The following is a 21,878-nucleotide window of genomic DNA, read 5'->3' on the forward strand; positions in this document are numbered from 1 at the left end:
ATATAGCTGTCTAGCCAAAGTGCATGAAGAAGCCTCTTGAAGCTTTGGCTCTCTGCTGGGGTCACCTTGTTAAGCTTTGAGTGGCAAGATCTGTAGACAAAACAGGTGTGTCTGTAGTCAGCACACATCGATTGATTAGGAATCCTAGAACAAACACACAGTAGATTTGGACTGCCTGGTGTGGGCTGGCCATAAGAGTTCATCACTTACCCCTCTGTATCCACAGACTTGCGGACACTTCATCACTCAGAAGCAGCTGATCTTAAATGGCTAGGAAAAGATTGTTAAATTGCTGCTTATCATCTTTGGTCTTTTTTTCCACAGTCCTATCCAAATAACATCATTTTGGTTACATAAAAAACAATGAAAACCTCAGTGTTTACTGTGGCTGGCTCTGGAAATCTGCAATTTCTGAAGCCCACTGTTATGACTAAGTACAACACTAGTCATACATATTTAAAAAAGATAGTATCGATGAATATTGCTTTAGTTTCTGATTTCAGTGTGCTGCATGCCGCTTGCAGGCAAGTGTCAGATGCAATGGATGCATTATATTTCTGAAGTCAACCTGTTTCTGTGCATTCCTAATATGAATATGTCTGTGTACAGTCTGCACTTGTGTAGACTCACTGCTGTGCTAGTGCATGAGTTTTGATAGCAAGGAGCAGGACAAAATGTAATCACCTGGTCTTCATATTCCATGTAATATTAGGGAAGATGTGTCATATACATATACACTAAATGTGAGCACTATGAGCATGCATTGTTAACATAGTTAAAAAACACCTGGCTTTGTATTGCTTACCTTGTTTCTGAGCAAGGGGTTTCAGCTTTTTCCAGCATCTACCCCTGATAGCATCCCACCGATTTAGACTTTAAATCAAAGTGTACGATGATGATGAACAAGTGCTGTTTAAAATTCACATTTACAAGAACCGTAGGACAGTACATTCAACTGTAAATAACAAGAGCTCAGAGGAAACCTATTGTTAAAGAAAACCGAGAATTAAGAAAGAAAACTAGCAGTGTGTGAAGCAAATACTCTGTTTCTGGGAACCTCCTGGGGGATGACTCCCGGGAGATCTCAAACCCTTGAAGACTGCTTCTTCGAGTGTTCTTTGGAAAGGTTTTGTTTTCCAAAAAGAACAGAATTACAGTAATCTGCTTTGACCTCAGTCCTCTGCATGTCTTCATTCTCAGTGATTACCACTGCAGTAGCATCTTCTGGTATTATGAAATTCCCTGTTATTATGAAAATGAGAGAAATTAGGAAATTTCCACTGGGGGAGGCTGAAAAGTTGCTCTCCAAAACCAGGAGGACCTCTGCAGCTGTTCAGTCACTTGTGAATTCCATCGAAGACGCAGATGAAAAAAAGGCCTGCCGCTCTCTGTAAGCTCATAGAAATGTACCAGACAGCTTGTGTTAATGGTCAGGAGGAGGGCGTAGAAGGAGAAAGTGTATGGGGCTGGGAGTGGAAAATTAAATTGGTCTTTCAAATATTATGAATGGGTGAATAGAACTCTTTACTTAGTGAGGCATTAGTATAAATCCAGAGTGTAATTTGACTTTATGGTGAGTTCCTTTTTTGTTTTTTTTCCTTTAGTCCCACATGGAATTCCTCAGAATATTCCATTTCTTCTCTGCAAAACCTGATGTAACTTTGTCTCTTAGCAACCGCAGAAGAACCTCAGAAGGCCCTTCCTTAGTCAGGAGTGGCCATTTCAGACAATCCATGTGTTGGTTAAGCAGGTTAGAAGTTAAAACTCTGTGCCCCCGGAGAACAAGATATGACGCGAGAGAGCTTTTTTTTTTTCTCTCGAGCCAAGCAAAAAGATTTTTCCTTCTTGTGGTTGTGCAATTTGAAGTTGAAGCATAATTCATCTGAGATTTTGATTTTGTTTAAGAGGAGTGGCAGGTAAAAGTGTGTGGGGAAATGTAAATGCTGAAAATGAAGTAACCCCACAAGAAATTCCTTTTTTCAAATAAGACTTGCAAGTTCCAAACCCTCTATTACTGCCTTGGTAATAAACTCAGGAGATTATTGCTGGATTTAGGACTTTGTTTTCTAGTGATGAACTATAGCCAGAATAGGACATGGAGCTGGGTGCTGTGATCTTTTTTAGGAACACCAATTCTCCCTAAAAAAATAAATAAATGAATCTTACTTAAAGCTTTTTACACCAGTAAGCTTCAATATTATATATTATTTTGGTTTGGTCCTTTCACACTGAAGCTGCATCATTGCCCCCTATACTTCAATAATCAGAAAATATGGTGGTAGCATATTCCCGTTAACTTAATCAATCTCTGTACAGCAGCTTAATCCATCTGACAGCAACTTTTCCTTTCGCCTTTGTCATTATAAGCTTGTGAATGCAGCTCAGACTGTGTTCTGCCAGTTGGCCTCATATGAAAAGGTTTTTTTTTTCTTGAGAATCCAAAAATATAAAATGACCTGTATGCCAGCAAAGGGGCAATGATGAAAAGGCTCAAGTCGCTGTTCCTTTTTTTAACTGAGTGCAAATTGGATGTAAATTGGGAAAATGGAGTCAAACACACTGTGGTCATGGTGGCAGAATACCAGCCACAGTCTTCTTTACCAGCGAGTAAACTTCCCTTTTTTTCTCAGGGATGAAGTGGGGGAATTGTTTTCAACACCAGCTCGTATGCGGTCTCTGTTTGCTTGAAAGAATTTGAATTCTTAGGGGTCACAGTGCTTAGCTTCGCTGCCTTGCAGCTCTGGGGTTCGATTCCTGGGGTGCTCTTTGTATGTCCCCCTGGGTTTGCGTGGGTTTCCTCCCACAGTTCAAACACATGCAGGTTGGTTTATTGTCTGGTAAAATTGGCCCTGGTGTGCGTCTGTGTCTGCATGTGCCCTAAAAATGGAATGCCATCCCATTCAGAGTGTGTCCTGCCTTCCGCCATACGGTTGCCAGGATAGGCTCCATGGTTAGAAAATAGCAGAATGGATATTAATCCTGCTACCCTAAGTTTGAGTTGCCCTTCTTCCTTCTCAGTAAATTATTGTATTCAGTGTTTCTCTCTTTCAAAGGAAGTGCAGGGTCGCACCTTTTTCTGCCTGCCGACTGTCTACGACTTTAATCAAAGAAGGAGAAACATGATAGTAAATTTTGCAACTTATTTCTGCAACTTCACCCTGGATTGTACCCTTGTAATCTTTTGTTTTTTCTTATCTCATCCTCCATGATTTGTCCCTGGCTGGTAATCATGACTTGTTATTATTAATGTACTGCATGGACAACTGGCTAAATTTCAAAAGTAACAGGGATCATTTCAGAGTAAGAAAGACCAATAGGCAGCCGCTCTGTGCAAAATTAGTGTATGGCATGTGTAGAGGACAGCAGACAGTCTGGGCAAAGAAGAACAAGTGTGACTGTAACTATAATAAAAGTAATAAAAGCAAGAGCTGTTTAAGAACAGCTGTGGAGCTAAATGTCTAAAGCATGTGCAGTTGTTGTAAGAGCAGGCCTAATGATGAGTGTTCTGAATTATATGATCAGATTTACTATAGATTAAATATTCCATGTGGTAACAGGGTTGCCTTTGGTGTTAGGAATGTAAATTAAATGAGCACCTCCGTGAGATCATTTATTTCTCTAAAATGTGAATAGTTATGTAGTAAGATATGTGGATGAGGAGTGACCAGTGTGGCTTTCAGGGAAGAAGGAAGACTGAATCTCAAAACAAGCAAAATGGGTGAATCTCCTTGTTTTGAGACTGCCCCTAGAATGTGGGATTACGAGACGCTAGATTGCATTTTCTTTCTGAATCAGTTTCTTTTACACTAAAGGAAGTCTTGGATTGAAATAAGCGATAAAGCTTTGTAAACATTTGGAATATCCTTTTCCCTCATTTTTTTTTTTGCACAGCTGATCTGGTTTAAATGAGTTTTAAGCAGATTTTCAGCATTAAGCATTTCCAATGCTTGATCTGTGCTTGTTTTTTATTTACGTAATTAGTTTGCACTTGTTTTTGTTTGTCTGCACGGATTACTGTGATGCAGAAGCTCCCCATTCTAATGAAGCCAGCTCATCTGCTGACTCACCTCACCTTTGACAAATTGGATGAATGATTAAGACCGTATAGGCCTAGAGTTCCTGTTCAATTCTGAGTTAAGGCCATGACACAGGAGTGATTCCAAATCAACAGGCGAAAGCATCTGATACCCGTGGGTCTTTCTGTGCTTTTTTATGCAAGACTCGTGTTTGATCTTTGATCTTGGGTCTGGAATTCCTGAAACGGTCCTGAGAGAAGAGTTCATACAGTACTTTGGTTTGGCAAAATTGATGGCGATACAGAAGGTACAGTACCTGGTCACAGCATGAGAAGAAGAGAAAATTCCTTGTGGTGTCTTTGGCAGAGTTTTTCAGTAACAGTGTTCGAAAGGAGGCGTGGAAGGAGTCCATTGATGTGATTAGCACATCACTTTCAGCCATGTTTTGCTTGTCATGGCAATGTGGACCCAGAGAGCCACTGCGATCTCTGCTCCCCCTGGAGTGCAGCAGTGTTTTCTTTGTGCTTTCTTTGTGCACCGAACAGATCAACAATATGTTTGTGGCAGAGGATGGTGAAGCCTTCATTTTTAGAAAAATTTGAAATCATACAGATTTAGTGGTGCACCTCCTCCCCCTGACAGTAGATGATGTGCAATACGGCCTCATCTGCTCCCAGAAAAGGCATTTTGCATTCTGTTTGAGTTGTCTCATTGCAGAGTGACCTTTACAAAACCAAAACTAATAACTTGTTTATTTTCTCCTGACAGGGATGTGTCTCTGCAGATCACACTGAACCTTTCACTTGCCACCTTCAAGGTTGCATGTGATTTCAGTTCCCTGTGTTTCTTGTCTTCTTTAATGCTTTCCCGCATACCATCTGCTAGCAGACCAGAGGCCAGGGGACATGTAACTAAAAGGCTTGGATCACACAGCTAGAGAAAACGAAGAGCAGACTGGTTATCGTGCCCCTCCCAAAAATGAGAACAGACAGCTCAGAATGTTCCTTCTGTCTCCTTCCAAGCATTTTTTTTTAAAAAGTCTGGTTTGAGGAAGGCAGATCACATTTGTTTTACTCTTTCTGAAGGTGTTTTGTGATTTTAAAATGGCAAATGTAAGCTTGTGCAAGTTTAAAATAAATGGATGAGGGCTGGCTGGCAAAAACCCCTGGCTGGTTTAAAAGCATCCGGACAGCACTCGGGAAATTCTAATGTCCATTTATAAATAACTCATAACTTTAGAAGGACGTGGAGAGGCACATGTAGGAAGAAAAAAGGAAATGAAGACACCAAATGAATTTGTTGGAGACGTAAATAAACCAAAATGTACTGGACAAGTAGGCCAGAGTGGGACAATGGAAAATCTAAACTGGGAAGAGGTTAGACAACTAGCTAGGCCTTGTAAAAAATGGAAAGATGAAATTAGGATGTTTGCATCTGGAAATGGGAATCAATGAAGGGACATCTAAATGTGATGTCATTAGAAGATTTTTTTTGTAGACAATAGCAGTCAAGTCTCTGCCAATCTGTGTTTTCTCAAATGCTTGAGTCTGAAACTTAATTGACCCGTAATTGTCAGCATAAATTACTGCACTTGCATCACCTGTGGCCTGATTGCCTCAATTAAAGATAACTGCAGAGAATCTCATCTAAAAGGCCTTAATTATTCATGATGTGATTCTTGACATTTGGAATAAGGAGAGTAGGTCAGTGGGCCCTTACTTCTGTGTGTACAGTACGTGTTTGTGGAGGCGTGGATACAAAGAAGCCAAATTATCTCGCATAAATCAATCTCTGGCTTCATGAGTCATAAAATGTACAGTACACCTGTTAAGAACCTTTTTGAGACTCATTTTAAATTAAACAGTTATTGTAAATCAATGACAAGTAAATTTGGATAGAAATTTAAAAAGGCACCTGACAAGAAGCAGCAAAACACTACATTATTATAAGTTCTATCATTTCACTTTACGTAATCAGATATTGAGAATGTGTTATTTTTTTCTGATATTTTTGTTTTGCTGAGCTCCAGTGATTGTCTTAATGGTAATGCGTTGTTCTAAGTTAAGCTTACAGAGCGTTTTTGTTCATGTATACTGTTTGGAATTCTGACCAAAGGCTGTCTGGAAAATGTTTGTGGATTCATGCAAAACTGTACCTCTCAGCAATAGATATTCCTCTCCTCACTTCTCAGAAGAGGCAAGTGGCACTCAGACTGGAAAGCAACATGACAGGTGTATTAAATATTTTCAGCATCCCATTTTTCTTGCCTCAGATTTTATTGCAGCCTCTTTTCGAAAGCTTTCTTGTTCCCTGTCGTACTGAGGTATCCATGGTAACAGTGATGCCAGTGTTTCTGTAGGCTCTGCAGATTAATATGCAGTCCTGTCTGAAACCCAGTCTTGTAATTATCTTGGACTGTTATTATGTACTCCTTCGGAGACCTGGGTTAGCACAGTGCCATTATTCCTATTCCTCATGAAATAGCAGATTAAAAATGTAATATAGTATCATACAATAATGTAAATAGCATTGCACATATCAAAGTCATATTTGTCATAAAGTCTAGAAAACGGGAGGGTCACATTTATTCACACCCCTGTTTGTTAGTATTTTCTAAATGCTCTTCTGCTGTTGATTACACTGACAAGCCATGGCCTGTAGTGAGGTCCTTATGATTACATTGTATAAATATAATTGGACACATTTTTATATCCGTAGCTCCTTCTGTTATGAGATTATCTTTTGTCCTATTTCATCAGGGGCATTAAATCATTTGCAGGACACTGTATGTTATACAAACATTTTGTAATCAGTGCAGATCAAACTACTGTTAGATCTAATTGTCCCAATTATGGATGTCTTAATTGATTTGTGTCAGATCAGTTTTAAGGGGCAGGCTTTGTGTGAAGAGTAAGCCCAGACTGATGATATTTTTTGATCATATATATATGATATATTTGAGCTGATCCGCAGTTTCAGTTTCAGGATATTGGAAATGGTGTTTGCCAACACTTCTCGATAAAAGTGCAAGGAAGAGAAACTCCATGGGGTAAAGACCTCAGCTTGGAGTGTGTGGCAAGTCTTAAGGTGAGGAGACCGCAGGTTCATGTGAGGGCCCTGCCACAAGCCAGTTGTGGCCAGCAGAAAGGCACAAGCTGGAATGCCCAGGCGAGATGGGATGAGGTGGTTTGAGTTCACATAGCCCTGTTACTGCTAGGGCCGTTTTTCTGTCTGGACATACAGATTTAAAGACGAGGATTAACATGGCAGCCGTCTACAGATACCCTGGTGAATTATAGATGAGTACTCCATCATTTAATTAAGTGCTATCTTTGCCACTGCAACTAAGTTACAGTGTATACAGTACAAGTTCTTAATATTGTAAATGTACGTACTGTATAACTGGCATAAGGTTATTCACAAATTAAGAATTTTTGTAAAGCCGGTCCTGGTGTGGGTGTATGCATGTGTGAGCACTGCGATGGACTAGTGTCCCGACCAGGGTGTATCCTGCCTTGAGCCTGTCGCTTGCCAGTATAGGCTCCAACTCCCCCGCTGTACTGTATTGGATAAAGTTATTAGAATATTGATGAAGAGTTCGTTACTAATTGATAAGATCACTTTATTAGCCACATACAATTTCTTGCATTAGGAATTCGTCTTTTCGCATACCCCAGCTTGCTCTCCATGAGACACACAGACACACAGATGGGGAGAGGGAAGCTTGGGGTCAGAGTGCAGGGTCAGCCATTTATACAGCGCCCCTGGTGCAGTTGGGGTTAAGGGCCTTTGCTCAGGGGCCCAACAGAGTAGGATTCCTCTGCCGGACGCGGGATTTGAACCGGCAACCTTCCAGCCACAGTGCCACCACTCCACCCAAACAATGTGATGCAATGCGCTATGACCTTTACTTGCATCTTTTCACTCGCTATGCTCTGACCTGGCCTCATGGACAGTAGGCAGGTGTACTTGAATTCAGTCCTTGGTTTAGTCTGACCTACAATGATTTGCCACTTATCTTTGAATTGCCAAGGCTCTCATGTCCCATGGCCTCGCCTCAGTCTGAAATCCTGCTCTGTGCCCGTTGTGGAGAGGAACGAAGGTATCGGTGGGTAACTGGCAAGCAAATGGGCAGAACCCAGTAGGGTACTCTCTGGCTCCTTTTTAGCATTGGCTGTCCTGCAGTGCCAAGCCTTTCTGTTTCGGGCACTGTTCACAGCCTTGTTCCCTCTCCTCTTTCAGGGCCCAGAGCAGGTGGACGTTACCATGGATGAGTTACAGGATGTGCAGCTGACTGAAATCAAACCACTGCTGACTGACAAGGTGAGTTCTTGGACAGCAGCTGTCTTTCCGTTACAACCTGTGTGGAACTCGGCAGCTAGACTCCTTACTGGCTCGTGTAAGTGATCATCACATCACTCCTGACCCCTGATTCTCTGTCAGGTTTCCAGAGGATGACAAAAGCCTCTTGCTTACTTAGGGGCTCTACTTGGCCTGGCGTCCCTGTAATTAGCTGAAAATATGTAATCTTTGTACTCCCCTCCATCTTTGTTCAACTTATTCTGGTTTATTATTTTTCCAGTATTCATCTATATGCTCAATGGGGGACAAGGCCTTTTTTTACTATGACCCAAAGATCTGGAAGTCCATTCATCAAAAGAAATTGGGGAGCCAGACTGTAAATCCAACCTTGAAGAATTCAGAAAGAAAAATCCTTAAATTTTAATTTGTGTGATGTTCTTTTCATGTACTGTATTGCAGAGCACATTTAACTCATTGTTTTGGAAGGTGCTATCTAAAAAAGTTGATTCTTTCTTTGCATGGGCACTTGTGAGACGGCCTGGTTTTGTGTGTGTGCGCATCTCTTCGATATTCTGTGTATATTAGGTGTTCGTTTTGTCCCCTCCTTGTCGGTTTCAAGTGTCAAAATGAGAAACAGGAAAAGGCTGCAGATGGTAGTGAATGCCTCAGGATCCACCCTGGGTCTGTTCTTCACCTGTCAAGAAGATTTCATAACTGGGGGTTTGAAGTTGTGTCTGAATGGCAGCGTTACTTATCAAAGGACCAAAATAACACCCATGTGAGGAAGGTGAAGATCGCTGTGGTATGGTACCTGCAGTGATGGCAGCTGTCAGCTTGTGTACTGCTCTGATCGACGGGAAGGATTTTAAAGTGCTCCTCTTTGATGTACCAGCTCTGTTTGGTAATCATACCCTGGGAGCATGTTAGCAGTATTTGATGATCAGCTTTGCAGCGATAGATCTGATTTAGTGTTAGTGCTGTTCTTCCAGTTCTCGTGCATCTTCAATTAGCAACCATTTTCTGTCACTCTACACCAAACCATCACACTCTCATAAACCTGATCCTTACACCCACTATTACAACATATATAGTGAGAACACAGCAATTACCAGAGTGGTATAGTGTGTAATGTGTCATGCATGTAAATTTCAAAGGATGTTCAGAGGGATATTTTGAAATCGGGGTGTATTTCTGTGTTAACAATAACAAGGCTCACTATAACCAACAGAAAGCCATAGACATTTTCATTTGACTCTCAGAAGGACAATGCTGATTATCCTGAACTGAGGAAAATGAAGGGGGCTTTTTTTTCTTTGTCAAATCAGATAGCACTTTCTTTCCCAAAAGGGCTTTGCATTTATTGATCGGAGACTCCCTATGCTCTTGTTACCAAGCAGGTTGCCCTTGGAAACGAGATTCAGAGCTTTCAGTCGTCTTTTTCCTCAGGACAACATAAAAACACCAACGAAAGAGTAAACCCAAATGCATTGCTTGGCAAAGTGATATAGCAGGTTGAATGCACCACAGAATAAACAGCTCTCCCTGAGAAGCCCCAGTGAAGTGATGAGTGGTAAAGTGTGGGCGTGATGTCGATTCAGTGGTGTGCTAAGTGGTTCTGCAAGATACTTCTGTGGTTTGTTTTATTGATGAACCAGAGCAGACGATCACTCTGCCTCTTGGGCAGTGCAGCTAAAATGGACTGAGCAGTCATGAAGAGGAAGAGAGAGCTCAAGGATGGAGACACGGTGTAGTTCACATGGATCAAAAAGTAAGGAAGTGTTCAACGTGAAAAGTGAGACTGCCACTCAAGTTGATCGAGCACAAGTTCTCAGTGTCCTTTCGTTAAAAATCTGCACTGACTTAGTGAGGGGAGTTAAGGTGAGTAAATATTTAGGGTCAAAGTTATCATCCACTTTCATGGCACAAACAAGCACAGCCATCAAGGTAACAGCTGTAAAGTCTGAAAATATATCTAAACATTACTGTTAAAACTATGAATTTATAACGTGCTTCTGCTGTTTTTTGTTTATTTGTTTTATCGTTAACTCAAGAAAAGACAATACATTGGTGACAAAATCAGTAGCTTTTTTTCTGGAAGCTTTTAATTAGTTGTACTTAATTTTAGAGTAGCTGGTTGAAAATAAATACTTGGCAGGTGTTGGTTGTAAACCAGAGACAATACAAACTACAAAATCAGAAAATGTTTTTGAGTTATTGGCTGTTCTTTTTGAGCTTAAGCATTTTTGTTTATTTTTCGGAGTAAAAAAAAAATCTATTCTTATTCCTTTTTTTACTCTAAAATAATTCGCCCAATTTTGCCTGATTGGTTTGTGAAACTGGGTCCAAATTCAAATAAAAAAATTAACCTCAAAATCAGAACCTCTAATTGAGCTGCTGAATCACCATAATATAATAATTTAGCTGTCCATAATTATTCCGAGTTATGAAATAAAGTGAGGGAGGTGAAAGTAGGTAACATGTAAATGGATCATATATTTCCTAAAAACGCTAAGAAAATGGCTTTAATCTATGAATTGGCTTCATCACTCTGTCACGTCCCCACTGATAGCTGGTGTGTGGTGAGTGCACTGGTACACTCTGGCTGCCGTCGCATCATCCAGGTGGTGCTGCACACTGGTGGAGGAGAGTCCCCATTACTTAAATGGCTCTTTGAGTGGAGTGTCCAGAAAAGTTCTATGTAAGTGTAAGGATATTATTATAAGAATAAATATTCAGCTATTATTGCCCAAGTCATAGAACCTGGATCCTAGTTTGTTAGGAGTCGGTTAACCTGCAGCACCTCCTAGTGGTTGAACTCTTTTGCTGGGGACTGTGTTCATGTTGATGAGCTCCAGAGCTCCTGAAGAGCACCTTGTCAGCAGCTCTCCTCTGGCTGCAGACCGGCTGAGAGAGAGAGAGCAGCAAGGCTGTGGTTCACAGCTCCAAGGCTTGAATGAATTTGCCCTGATTTGTATTCTGAGCATGCCACGCTCGGAAAAAGTAGGACTGAGGTTTAAAAGGATGGATTTTAATAAAAAAGCCTTGCTTGTTTGTGTCTGTGGCATGTGTCGGAAAATCTTTGGAAATTCTCGTGTCTCGGGGGGGGGGGTGAAGAGGTGGAACTTTCCACTGTGCTGCGTGTTGCCCCCAACCACCCCCCCCCCCTCATTTTCTCATTTCCAGAACGTGTAATGGTAAACAGGCAGTGCAGCAGACTGGTGGGCCCCTGCAACCTTCTGCCCTGCAGTTCCCCTCTTCACACCTCCTCTACCTCATTGGCTTCGTTTGCTCTCTGTGTTCCCTGGGTTTCTCAGTATTGCCTTCGTCTGCCAGTTCTGGAGCAGAGCATGGTTTATCTCCATTAAGCAACAGCGTTGAAGATGCTGCACACCTACACCTACGCAAAGCGCTCGTGAAAATCATAGTGCTGTCTGCTTGTACCCTTACAGCTTTGAAACTTTGACATGAAGCTTGTAATGTCAAATCGCTTAAGAGGCTAAAAAATGAGCTCAGCTGTTAATGGCGTCTCTTCACTTGTGTCGGGTTTTTGAGCATGGCAGGTACTAAAGTACCTTTAGGGTAATTCTCCATACAAAAGGAAGTCTGTTTTCATAAAATGATGTCATGAAACGGTAAAATCCAGCTTTTTATTTTAAAGCAGAGAAAGAGTTTAACATTGCTGTTATTAAATAATGTCCTCAAACAGTAAAACAAATGAGATTCCTGTGTAATTCCACTTACTGTAAAGCAGTCATGCGAAGTGCAGTAGCTCAAAATGGGAGCTGGACTAACCTTTTCCTTTTACTTAAGACACCAGATTCTTCCAGAAAACCTGAAAGGAATCTGTTAATTCACTGACATTGTGTTTTCCTTTCTCTCCACAGAACACTCGTAATTTTCAGGACTTCGACTGTCAGGTGAGTGTCTACTGAGCACACTCTGTGCCCGGTAAGTGACAAGTACTGCCCTTTAAATTGGAGCCCTTTCATTTGTCAGCTTTTTACTATGTAGAAAGAGTAGGTTTTGTAAGACACTGTGTGATTTAGCAGGACAACTAGACACCTAGGGAACTGGTGTTCCATTCTTAACCAGTATTGCAAAGGAAAGGGGTTCCTTATTTTTGCAATGGATTTTGTTTCTGGAATGAAAGAGCCCAGAAGGCAAGTAATCCATGGTTTCCCAAGGTGAATATGATGACAATCAGGTGTAGTGAAGGACTTTTTCTTTTGTCCTTTTCACAAATTCCAAATATCACAAATGTTTGGGGTTTATAGTCTTGTTTGTGTCAAAATAGCTACAGTATGTGAGTGGAAGTAGTTAAGTCTGATTCATGTAAACTATGGGCAAATGCTACAATACTTTGTATACTGGTAAAGTGGGTTAAATGAAGAATTATTAAAGGCCTAGATAGTTAATGATTGGGAGTTATTTTTGTTTGTCTTGAAATTCAGTACATGCAATGTTCAGTGCCTAATATGTGCAAAAAAATGGTTCCATTTGCTGGGAGATTGCTGGCATGCTGGTGTTAGTGTTGTTTACAGGTAAAAATGGGGATTTCTTAATTAAGCAGGTAAGCTTAAAAAATCTACTGTAGTATAAAAAAATATATTGTACACCAAACAGAAAGAAAACCTGTTTAGAATCTAGAGGACTCTGTTGAGCTACTTTATGAAATCCCATGTGCCACTATGCCTAACACATTGGTATTAGTGGCACATTGTTAGTTAGTTAATACATGTAAATAAGGGTAATTCTTGCTGCTGGCGGGCCACTGGCTTTTCTATAATTAATATTGCTTGTATTAGCATTGGTTTGCCAATGACTTCATTATGAAAGATCAATGCTGTGATGTCAATTTTAATGCAGGGCACACTTGCTGCCCTGCTCAATTTTTCCATACAAAGATTACCAGTAGATTACCAGACATTTTCTTGTCTGGTATTGAAATGGCAATTCTTGCTGCTCTCTGCCTTTTTTTCTGAGCTTGAATGACCTGTTACGATACTAAGACACAAATTTTATATGGGTTTACAAAAGTAACATAATATCTAGAATTTTTTAAAGCGGTGATAGGCAAGGAGATTTGTTTTGATTTAAAGTCCTATCCATTCCTTCATGGCAAACTGAATAGAACTATCTATAGCTTTTCTGCTCTTTATTGTAGATAGATTGGGCTAATGTAATCCAGAATCTGAAATGTATGCATGATTCAGTTAATCCCTTAACTGATCCTCACAGAACAGTATTTATGAGAAACTTAAAATACTTGTTTTTTGGAGAATTTTGCCCAACCTAATTGAGTCCTGTAGTCCAGACATCAGTGGTTGCACACTGGGTTGTACCATTTGCCAGTTGTCACCTGTATTCCGCAGTTGATAGCACAGAAGCTAACAAGAGCTGGGCATGAGTCAGCCAGGCTGTTCTTATCTTATCCTCAGTTTCAGCACCTTTTACACTGGCTCTCAGTGTAGGTCAGAATTACATTCAAAATTCTGTTACAATCCATAGTTCTGCTGTTGCCCTTTGCCAAAGAACACTACAAGAGTCACGACCTGTTGGCTGAGCGGGCAGTGAAAGGGTTAAGAAAAAAGGCGACTCGCACATCTGCACATGCAGTTTTATTCCCAGCGCTGTGTCACTGCTATATATAGCTACCTCAGGTAGGAGAGCAGTTACAGATGAGCAATTGCAGTGTCACCAGTTCCCCGTGGGGCCTGGGGGAGAATCGATTTATCAGTGACGGACAATTCCTGAACGTCACTAGCGCTACACAAACGGACAAAGGCTCAAAGTGATGTCAAAGGGAATTGTATAAGAACTGTAAATTGCGTCACTCTGTGGTCCTTGATATTCAGGGTTATGCTCAAGGTGACTGGACTTCACTAGTAATTCAGCTTCGCTGGGAACTGATTTAAAGTACTGCTTTTAATGATAACATTGTGTTTTCTCAGGACTATAGTGATAAAAGTGACGAATAGGTGAGTCACAATTACATGGCAAATCATAGAAGACTGTCAATTAATAACTTCTTTATATTTAATTTGTATGCAACACCACTGTTTTTATTATTTTCAAAATGAATGTGAGTTATTAGGATGCAGGAGACTCAGACTGACATGCAGGAGAAGTGCTGGGGAATTTACATTCCTTAAATACTAGGTTCAACGGTTTGGGTCTTCATTTTCAATTAGCATAAATCTTTGTAAATTTTAATTAAAGCTTGTTAAAAAATCTAGGTATCCTAATCAAAAGAACAGAAGTATTCAGTACTACCTAGGTTTTAGATGCTTTAACAATCATTCAGACAGTGTACAAGTGCATGGATATTTTATTCTGAAAGTATATTTGTCAGCAGTACAACATTCAACAAAAATAACCAAAGTGCAGAAACACTGGGGACTAACTGGGGTCATTGGAGTTATGAATATGTGTCCCAGAAGCTGAGAAGAGTCACCTGTCTGAGTGTCTTGTCTCGCCTCAGTTTCATTTGCACATAATATGAAACGAACAAAATTTGTGTCAAGATGCCAACCTAAGAGGAACCAGCTTTGTTTCATAATCAGCAGATTTTTGTGGTTTTACTTACCAAACCAGGGGATCTCACAACTGGTTTAAAAGGTCATCACATGATAAATAACAACTGTTGAAAAGAAATAGGGTGTAGCATGGTGTGGTGTTTCGGTGTCTGAAGGCAGTACCAGAGGGTTGGTGAGTTTAAGTGGCCACTGTGCTTGTTGCATTGCTGAGTGCTAGGTACTGTACACTGAGTTATCCTAATTTGCTGGAAATGAGCTCACAGCAGACTGTCTGAAATCTGAAGCTTTCAGTCTTCAGTCTGAAAGAAACCCCTGCCCCCTGTGCCATGTGGGTGTGACTGTTACCTGGGTAGATGAATAACTTTACACATAGCACCCGTTTAAATTATAAAGGATTTACATAGGTTGATATTTACATCATTTATTGAATCACTAGCAGTATTCAACAGGTTGTAGGCAGTTTCTGGTATAAGAAAGTACATCCTTTTTAAAAAGAATTTTTATTTTAACAGATGAGTTCATTTGCCTTTTATCCTTTCATAGCTGCAGACGGCAGGCACTGTAGAGTATTGGCTCTGCAGGTTTGTAAAATCCTGGGTAATACAGTACATAGAGTCTCTTTTTTTAACACTCCTGCCTTGTGAGCAAGCTAGTGTTAGCGTTTACAGAGCCTGCAGCCTAATATACTGTGATAAGGGGCAGATTGCTTGTTGTCCAAGGACAGCTTTTGTTATGTACTCTGTCTGCTTCATAAAAACCTGCTTTGGATGGGACCTGGGTGATAAACTCTTTTAGCTGCACAGTTGGTTCTTTCCATTCTGCAGCATGTATGACTCCAATAATAAGAATGGAAATAGGATTTTATTAAAATGAGGCTGAGACCTACTGGGAAAATCAATTTCTTCCATGAATTGGATTGTTTGTTGTATTTCTGTTTCTTCTCAATACAAGGATTTCACCCTGAGCTCTGCTTCTCCTGAAGGATCCTTGCCATTATAGATTGGGAGCCTTACTCTGAGGGGCATTGAGTTTTTGTAGGAAAGTATAATGAATCCATGCTCTTTAAATCGATTATCTTCTTCTAAGTCTCCATAGGCAACCATCCTATGTTTATAGACTTAATAGGAAACATGCATAATCACTAATGTAATTTATAGAGCACAGCTGTCTTAGGATGTTATCCTCCTTTCTGTTTGCTCTTATTACTTCTGTGCTCAATCATACTAGATTGAATGAAAGTATTAACTCTTGTGCTGAAATATATGTCAGAAACAGAGCAGGTCCTTCACCCTGCCTTGCTTATCTGATTGTCAGTGGCTTGTTATTCCAAGGATCTCAGGTCTGCATAAAGAACATGGATGTTTCTCAGGCTCCACACTGCTTTATTGGCTTACTGTATGTTTTACAACTGACTTTAAAATTCTGTAAACTCTTCACGATAAGGCATGGGTTGGGAGTACAAGTTTTGTTGCAAATGATGGATGCATCCCAAGCAGCATGTTCCGGGTTAAGGAGGAGTATAATTGTGAAGGTTGGTTCTAGTTGTGCATGTCCCTGTCCTCCTTAAATCCAGAGGAATTCATACTGGAACATTTGACGTTGTCTGATGATCACCAAGCATGTTTCAGCATGATGCCGTTTCACACAAAGCTTACAGAACTAGATCAGAAATAGCCATCAAACAAACAATTATTATTTAAACATTTTTATCATGTTAGTAGAAGAACAAGCGAAGAACACGATACTCTTTCTACATTACTAAACTGCAATGTGCTACTAATATGTATATGAGAATCAGAATCTACTTTATTGTCCACATAAAGTCCAGTGGACATTTTCCTTTGACCTCAATGAGACAACAATAAAAGCAATGTATATACAGAGCACATAAAACATTCAGTGAATTTCTCAGATGTACACAATAAGTGCAATATATATAATACAAAAATGTTCACGACTGAGCTGCATACAGTACATATAGAAGTACATAGCTGCAAGTATTTTGTCAATGAACTGCTCTGTAGGGGGCTCTGAATATAAAAGCTTTTTCAAATTTCTGTTATTTTACGTAATTTGGATCTGAGTGCTGGATCGAATGTTTTTTCAGTTTTTTTCACCCTTTCAGATTTAACAAACTGTTTAACGGATAAATTGATGTTAGGTATTTGTCTGGCACTTCTGATTTCTGCCAGGAGGGGGCGTTGGAGACATGCTATTGGCTTAGACCTGTGAAGCTGGTCTGAGGGAAATGGTGAACGGAGGGACTGCAGAAATTAAAAAATGTCCCCGGGACCTTGAAAGTCCCATTAATTAAAATGTAAAAATCTTAATTTTCTAATTTTCCATGATGATTATTAGGTTATTATAGTCACACAGCTTTCAATATTATTTGTTTTGTCTATATCCCCTATAGTGATGCAAGTTTAAAATCTGGTAAGGTTACATTTAGTCACCTGTTGAATTATTACTTATTCAGGGCAGTTCCCTTGCATTGAAATTATAGTTTTTGGGGAGCATTTTGTGTCAGAGAAATTACCTGGTATTTTTGTATTATAAATCAGTGATATAAATCTGCGAACTCTCACTTTAAATTTCTGTCTGAGCGGTCTCTGTGTCACAGTCACGGTGTTTCCATCACAGGTCATAAGAAGATTGTGATTGCTTTTTCCACGTGGCCAAACTGCTGAGCTCTCTGCCCTTCTGTTCCACTGTGGGCAAAGTTCCCAAAATGTAGTAAATTAGTAAACAAATTAGATGTACAGTATTCTCTGAGTAGAAGAACATGGCCTCAGGTGTTATGATTCTTTTTTCTTGGACCCTGAGCACCCATATTCCTGTTGGAATGGTGAACATGTGCTGTTCTGCTGAGCACAGCGTGTGTCAGTCCATGTAGTTCAGCCATGTGCCTATAACTGTGGGTACAGCCTGCAGAACGCTGCCCCAGATAAACAACTGAAGGACAGGATCCTGCTGACAGATGTTGGGCAGGCCAGGGGGGACAGATTGATTTAATCTGCCAGGGTAACTGTCAGCAGGCCAGACCACATGGCAGTCATGCTGGCAGACTTATTTCTAGACTCTGTCGCCGGGCACACAGTGCCAGTGCATGGCACAGCAAGACAAAAGGGTGAGCCAAAGTGAAAATGTACTTCTTTGACAAGTACGTCTAATTCTACAGAAATGACACACTGATACAAGTTTTTATCGGCTTCTGGAAGTAATCTGAACAAGTTAAAAAACAAGTCAAACCCTCAGAAAAGGCAGTGCCAAATTTAGTAGCTCACAGCAGCGACGGTCAATTCAGATGTTTTGAGCCCAGTTTTATTTTGCAAGTAAATGATACAATCCATTGTCGCCTTGTACTGTATGTTAAATTAGTGGGTTCACATCTTAATCTTGGAGAACTTGCTAGCAGTTCTGCACCAATGCAGAGAGGTATTATTAAGAAGTAGGAATTGACAGTTACGTATACGAAAAACACAAACACTTCTGTCTGAAACTGAATTCTTCCCTTTTGGAATGGAATCCTTTTGCAAGCACCTCGAGGGGTTACGTGGCAAGAAAAGTTGTCTTGCACAGAGTGAAGTGTAGCGCATGTGACCTGATGGGTCCTGTTGGCAGCGATGGAGGATACACCTGTGGTGTGTGTTGATCTCGGTAGCTGCAGACGTTGCAGTGAGAACAGCCAGACGTGTTTTCCCGAGATAAAGGAAGACTACTGCAGACCGTGCATGGTGAAACGAGAAGGTCCCCAGAGCAGTGCCGAGAGTGGAGAGGGAGTCCTCAAGGTAATGTCAGCTCAGCGCAGGTGTATCCTGCAGTGTGATTTGGGTAATCGTTCACCTTTTCGGCATGGAAATGACTTCTTCTTTTGGTTTTGAAATGGCAGTCTTGGTCCTGAGGTCTGCCAAACAGTTCTCAACAGCTGTATCCCTCAACTGCACAGATACAGTAATGAGGTTTAGTGACATTTGGAGGCGTCTTTCCTGTGACCTACATGGGCGACCCTAAATAAGAGATGCAATGCCCTGTATTCAGTGTAAACAGTGGATTGAGTTTAAAATACTTCTTTGTCAGCTATGCAATGGATTTTTAATCACCTATGGGTGTATGCAGATGCAGAGCTGTCTTCACTTAACACAATTTTTCACACCAGTTTATTAAGTTTAATTACATTAATATAATTTTCCGTGACTTTATAAGATTATTTGAGCAGCTATGTATCCGCTCAGGGGCATGAAGATGTTATAGTGAATTAACTGTTTAATGAAGCAGGATCCCAGTACACGCCTATATACAGTAAATGTCTCGCTTGCTTATACTGTGTCTATCTTCATATCCATTTTCTTTTTTTCTGTGTTATTAATAGCCAGACTAATCTAGCCCTGTATGTTGTGATTTCCTGTATGTCATTAACTGACTCATGTAACAAATCAATTTTGTAGAGTTGTTGCCATGAGCCTAGTAAGTACTGATCAATTGAATGTCACCTTTACACCCGCTAAATGCAAAATGAGATGTGTCTGGGATAAATAACACTTTGCAAAACCATTTTTGAGTAATATTTTTGTTTTTGTTGAGCTGAATGAATAGTGATCGCATTGTGAAGAGCTGTGATGCGTCTCACCCCTGTTAACCAAGGTGGTGCAGAGGCTGGGCAGTCAGAGCAGTCACGGCCACTGCGCCTGCCTCATAATCCTCATAATCGAACAGCAGGCAAGCGCCCCCCATGGTCACTATCATCTGTCACAACACAGACAGGCTGGCTCTCAGTCCCTCTGTGGGAGAGACACTCAGCTGCAAACTGCAGTGGCCTCTTGTGGAAACGGTGTGACACTGCCAGTTGAGACCACTGTGTGTGTGTCCCAGTTTACTGTAATCACAATAGGTAATGGGACTAACAGCTGCACACAGCCTCAGATGAAAAGTAGTGATTGCCAGAAGTGGCCTTTTCCCCCAGATGATCAGAAATTCTCAAAACGTATGCCTCTGTTAATTTGCAGCAGCATTTTCTGTTGGGCTAACAACGAGCAGCCGAATTAAAGGAGGTTTTCCAACCTAAGTTCATTTTAATTAAAATAGTTTTTTTTATTTTTTAAGGTTGCCACTTGGGGGGGCGCCTGAAAGGTTTCTTGGGTGCAGAAATTGAGGCCTCCTGCCAACTCAACTGCAATGAACTTAGACATTGTCACACTAGGGTCCAGAGCCAGAGCTAATCCTCGCAGAAATCCACACACAAGATTGCTTTCCCTCTCTGCTAAAGACTGGGGTGAATGGGAAAGCACATTCCTGCAGCTTTGAATTCAGATTGTTCTACAGAAAAGCAGGGAAGTAAGGATTAAATTCTCTTGGATTTACATCAAATAGAAATGAGAAAGGAAAAGGGGTCTTTGTGTTGTATACTAAAACTAATTCAACATGGTTCTACCAGTTTGCACCAAAACCAAATATAAAAGCCCTGTGTTAGGTATGTAGTATAACACAATATATTTTGGACATTTGGCCTCCCTTGGACTCAAGTATGCCAAATACCTTCTGCCTTAAGCACTTCCTTAAGCAAGTGGAGTTGATTTGAATGCTTTCAACTAGTTTGAACTAGTTTATCACAGATTCATTTCAGCTTGGAAACCCTTTTTGTTTTTGGTAGTGATTACAGCAGCAGGAAATCCAAATATACATCTGGAAAATCAGTAGTGCCGTTATTGGCATGAATAAATTGTTGACTTCTGCCCTGCCTCATCTTCTCGTGCACAGAGACACACTCACACACCATTTGTTTGGATTAGAGTCAGTGTTGTTGCTTCAAGCAGTTTTCAGATGACCACTGCCCCCTAAGAAGTCCCAACTGCATGACATCATAATTTAATTGAAGCATAGAACTATTCTCATTCCCCTTTGTTAGAAGTGAAAGTTTGGAATGTGGAATCTGTTGGTAGAGCACATCAGTATACAGTGAGTCCAGAAGGGTGTTATTGATCTGTTTAAAGCAAGCAGCTAAAAGACGTTTTTCCTGCAGTGCCACTGTGCTGGATATAGGGTGTTTTCCATGCTTCTTTGGCACTCCACCCCACCTGACCTTCCTAAATCCAATTACCAGCCGCACACAGCCCAGACAGCTCCGGATGCTTTATGCTTACCAAGCGAGAACTGCAGTCATTCCCTCTCTGCGCACCTCCCTCTCTCGCTCTCTCGCTTCCTCGCTCTGCTCTATCGCACTCTCCTCCCATCTTCTGGAGGGTCAGGCTGCTTGGAAACACTATTTCTCCTTTTCGGCTGGCAGTGCTCTCAGTGCTTTCTCTCCCGCCCCGCCTCAAGAGAAAGATGACTGCCGAGCTGGATCTGAACCACATCGCGTGCGCAGTAGTTGGAGTGGTGAGTGAGCAGGAGTGTGAATCGGACACGATTGCTTTGCCTTTCTAAATTGTCGTTCATTTGCAGTGTGCTACTGTAATTACAGGGTGGCTGCTTTTGTAAAGCAGTGGGCTGTGGTTGTGTGTGGACGCTGGCAGTGGGCATGTGCGGGTGCGACGGCTCTGGTCTTCCCACTGTTCTGCCTCTGGGCCCGTCAAGAGTAGCCACACAAGAAAGAGAAGGGTTGTGTGTTGAAAAGAGCAGATTTGTTACTTTTCTTCCCCACCAGAGTGATGTAAATGAGAAGTTATAGCTCACAGATTGTGTAGCCCTGAGGAAAAGGGATGGGCTAGCACAGAATCCACTCTAAGCTTTTTTCCCAATTGCAACAGTGAAACGCGTTTTTGCATCTCCTCGTACAGTGCTCATACAGTATTTAGCACTGCATCGGAAAAGCACAGCAGTATTGTTTGCTACTGCAGAATTTTTTTCTAATGGTGATGTATGCCCAGGGTTTAGCAGACGTGCTATAATAAAAGGAGTGCACAATTTTAATTATCGCCCAGAAAATTTTGCAGAATCCTGTCTGTGTCAATGCTCATAACAAAAACCTAAAAAAACAATCCACTTTGTTTGTTGTTATTACTACTGCTATTTTTATTTACGTTTTATC

The 21,878-nt window shown here is 40.9% G+C and overlaps 1 protein-coding gene across 5 annotated transcripts in view; it reads left to right on the top strand.

The window, feature by feature from the left end:
* The window catches only part of ndrg3b (ndrg family member 3b), a 54,549-nt gene that overhangs the window by 12,409 nt on the left and 20,262 nt on the right, over positions 1-21,878 (top strand). For 4 of the 5 annotated variants that reach the window (XM_088937333.1, XM_088937335.1, XM_088937334.1 and 1 more), the window contains exons 2-3: positions 8,259-8,339; positions 12,203-12,235. In XM_088937333.1, the coding sequence (XP_088793459.1) occupies positions 8,283-8,339; positions 12,203-12,235 (90 nt within the window). In that variant the 5' untranslated portion in view covers positions 8,259-8,282. Of the gene's footprint in view, positions 1-8,258; positions 8,340-12,202; positions 12,236-21,129; positions 21,227-21,878 lie in introns of those variants that run through there. The other variant, XM_088937337.1, reaches the window with a different exon arrangement.

This window comes from Atractosteus spatula, chromosome 19 (genome assembly GCF_055471065.1).
Source record: "Atractosteus spatula isolate fAtrSpa1 chromosome 19, fAtrSpa1.hap1, whole genome shotgun sequence".
NCBI lineage: Eukaryota > Metazoa > Chordata > Actinopteri > Semionotiformes > Lepisosteidae > Atractosteus > Atractosteus spatula.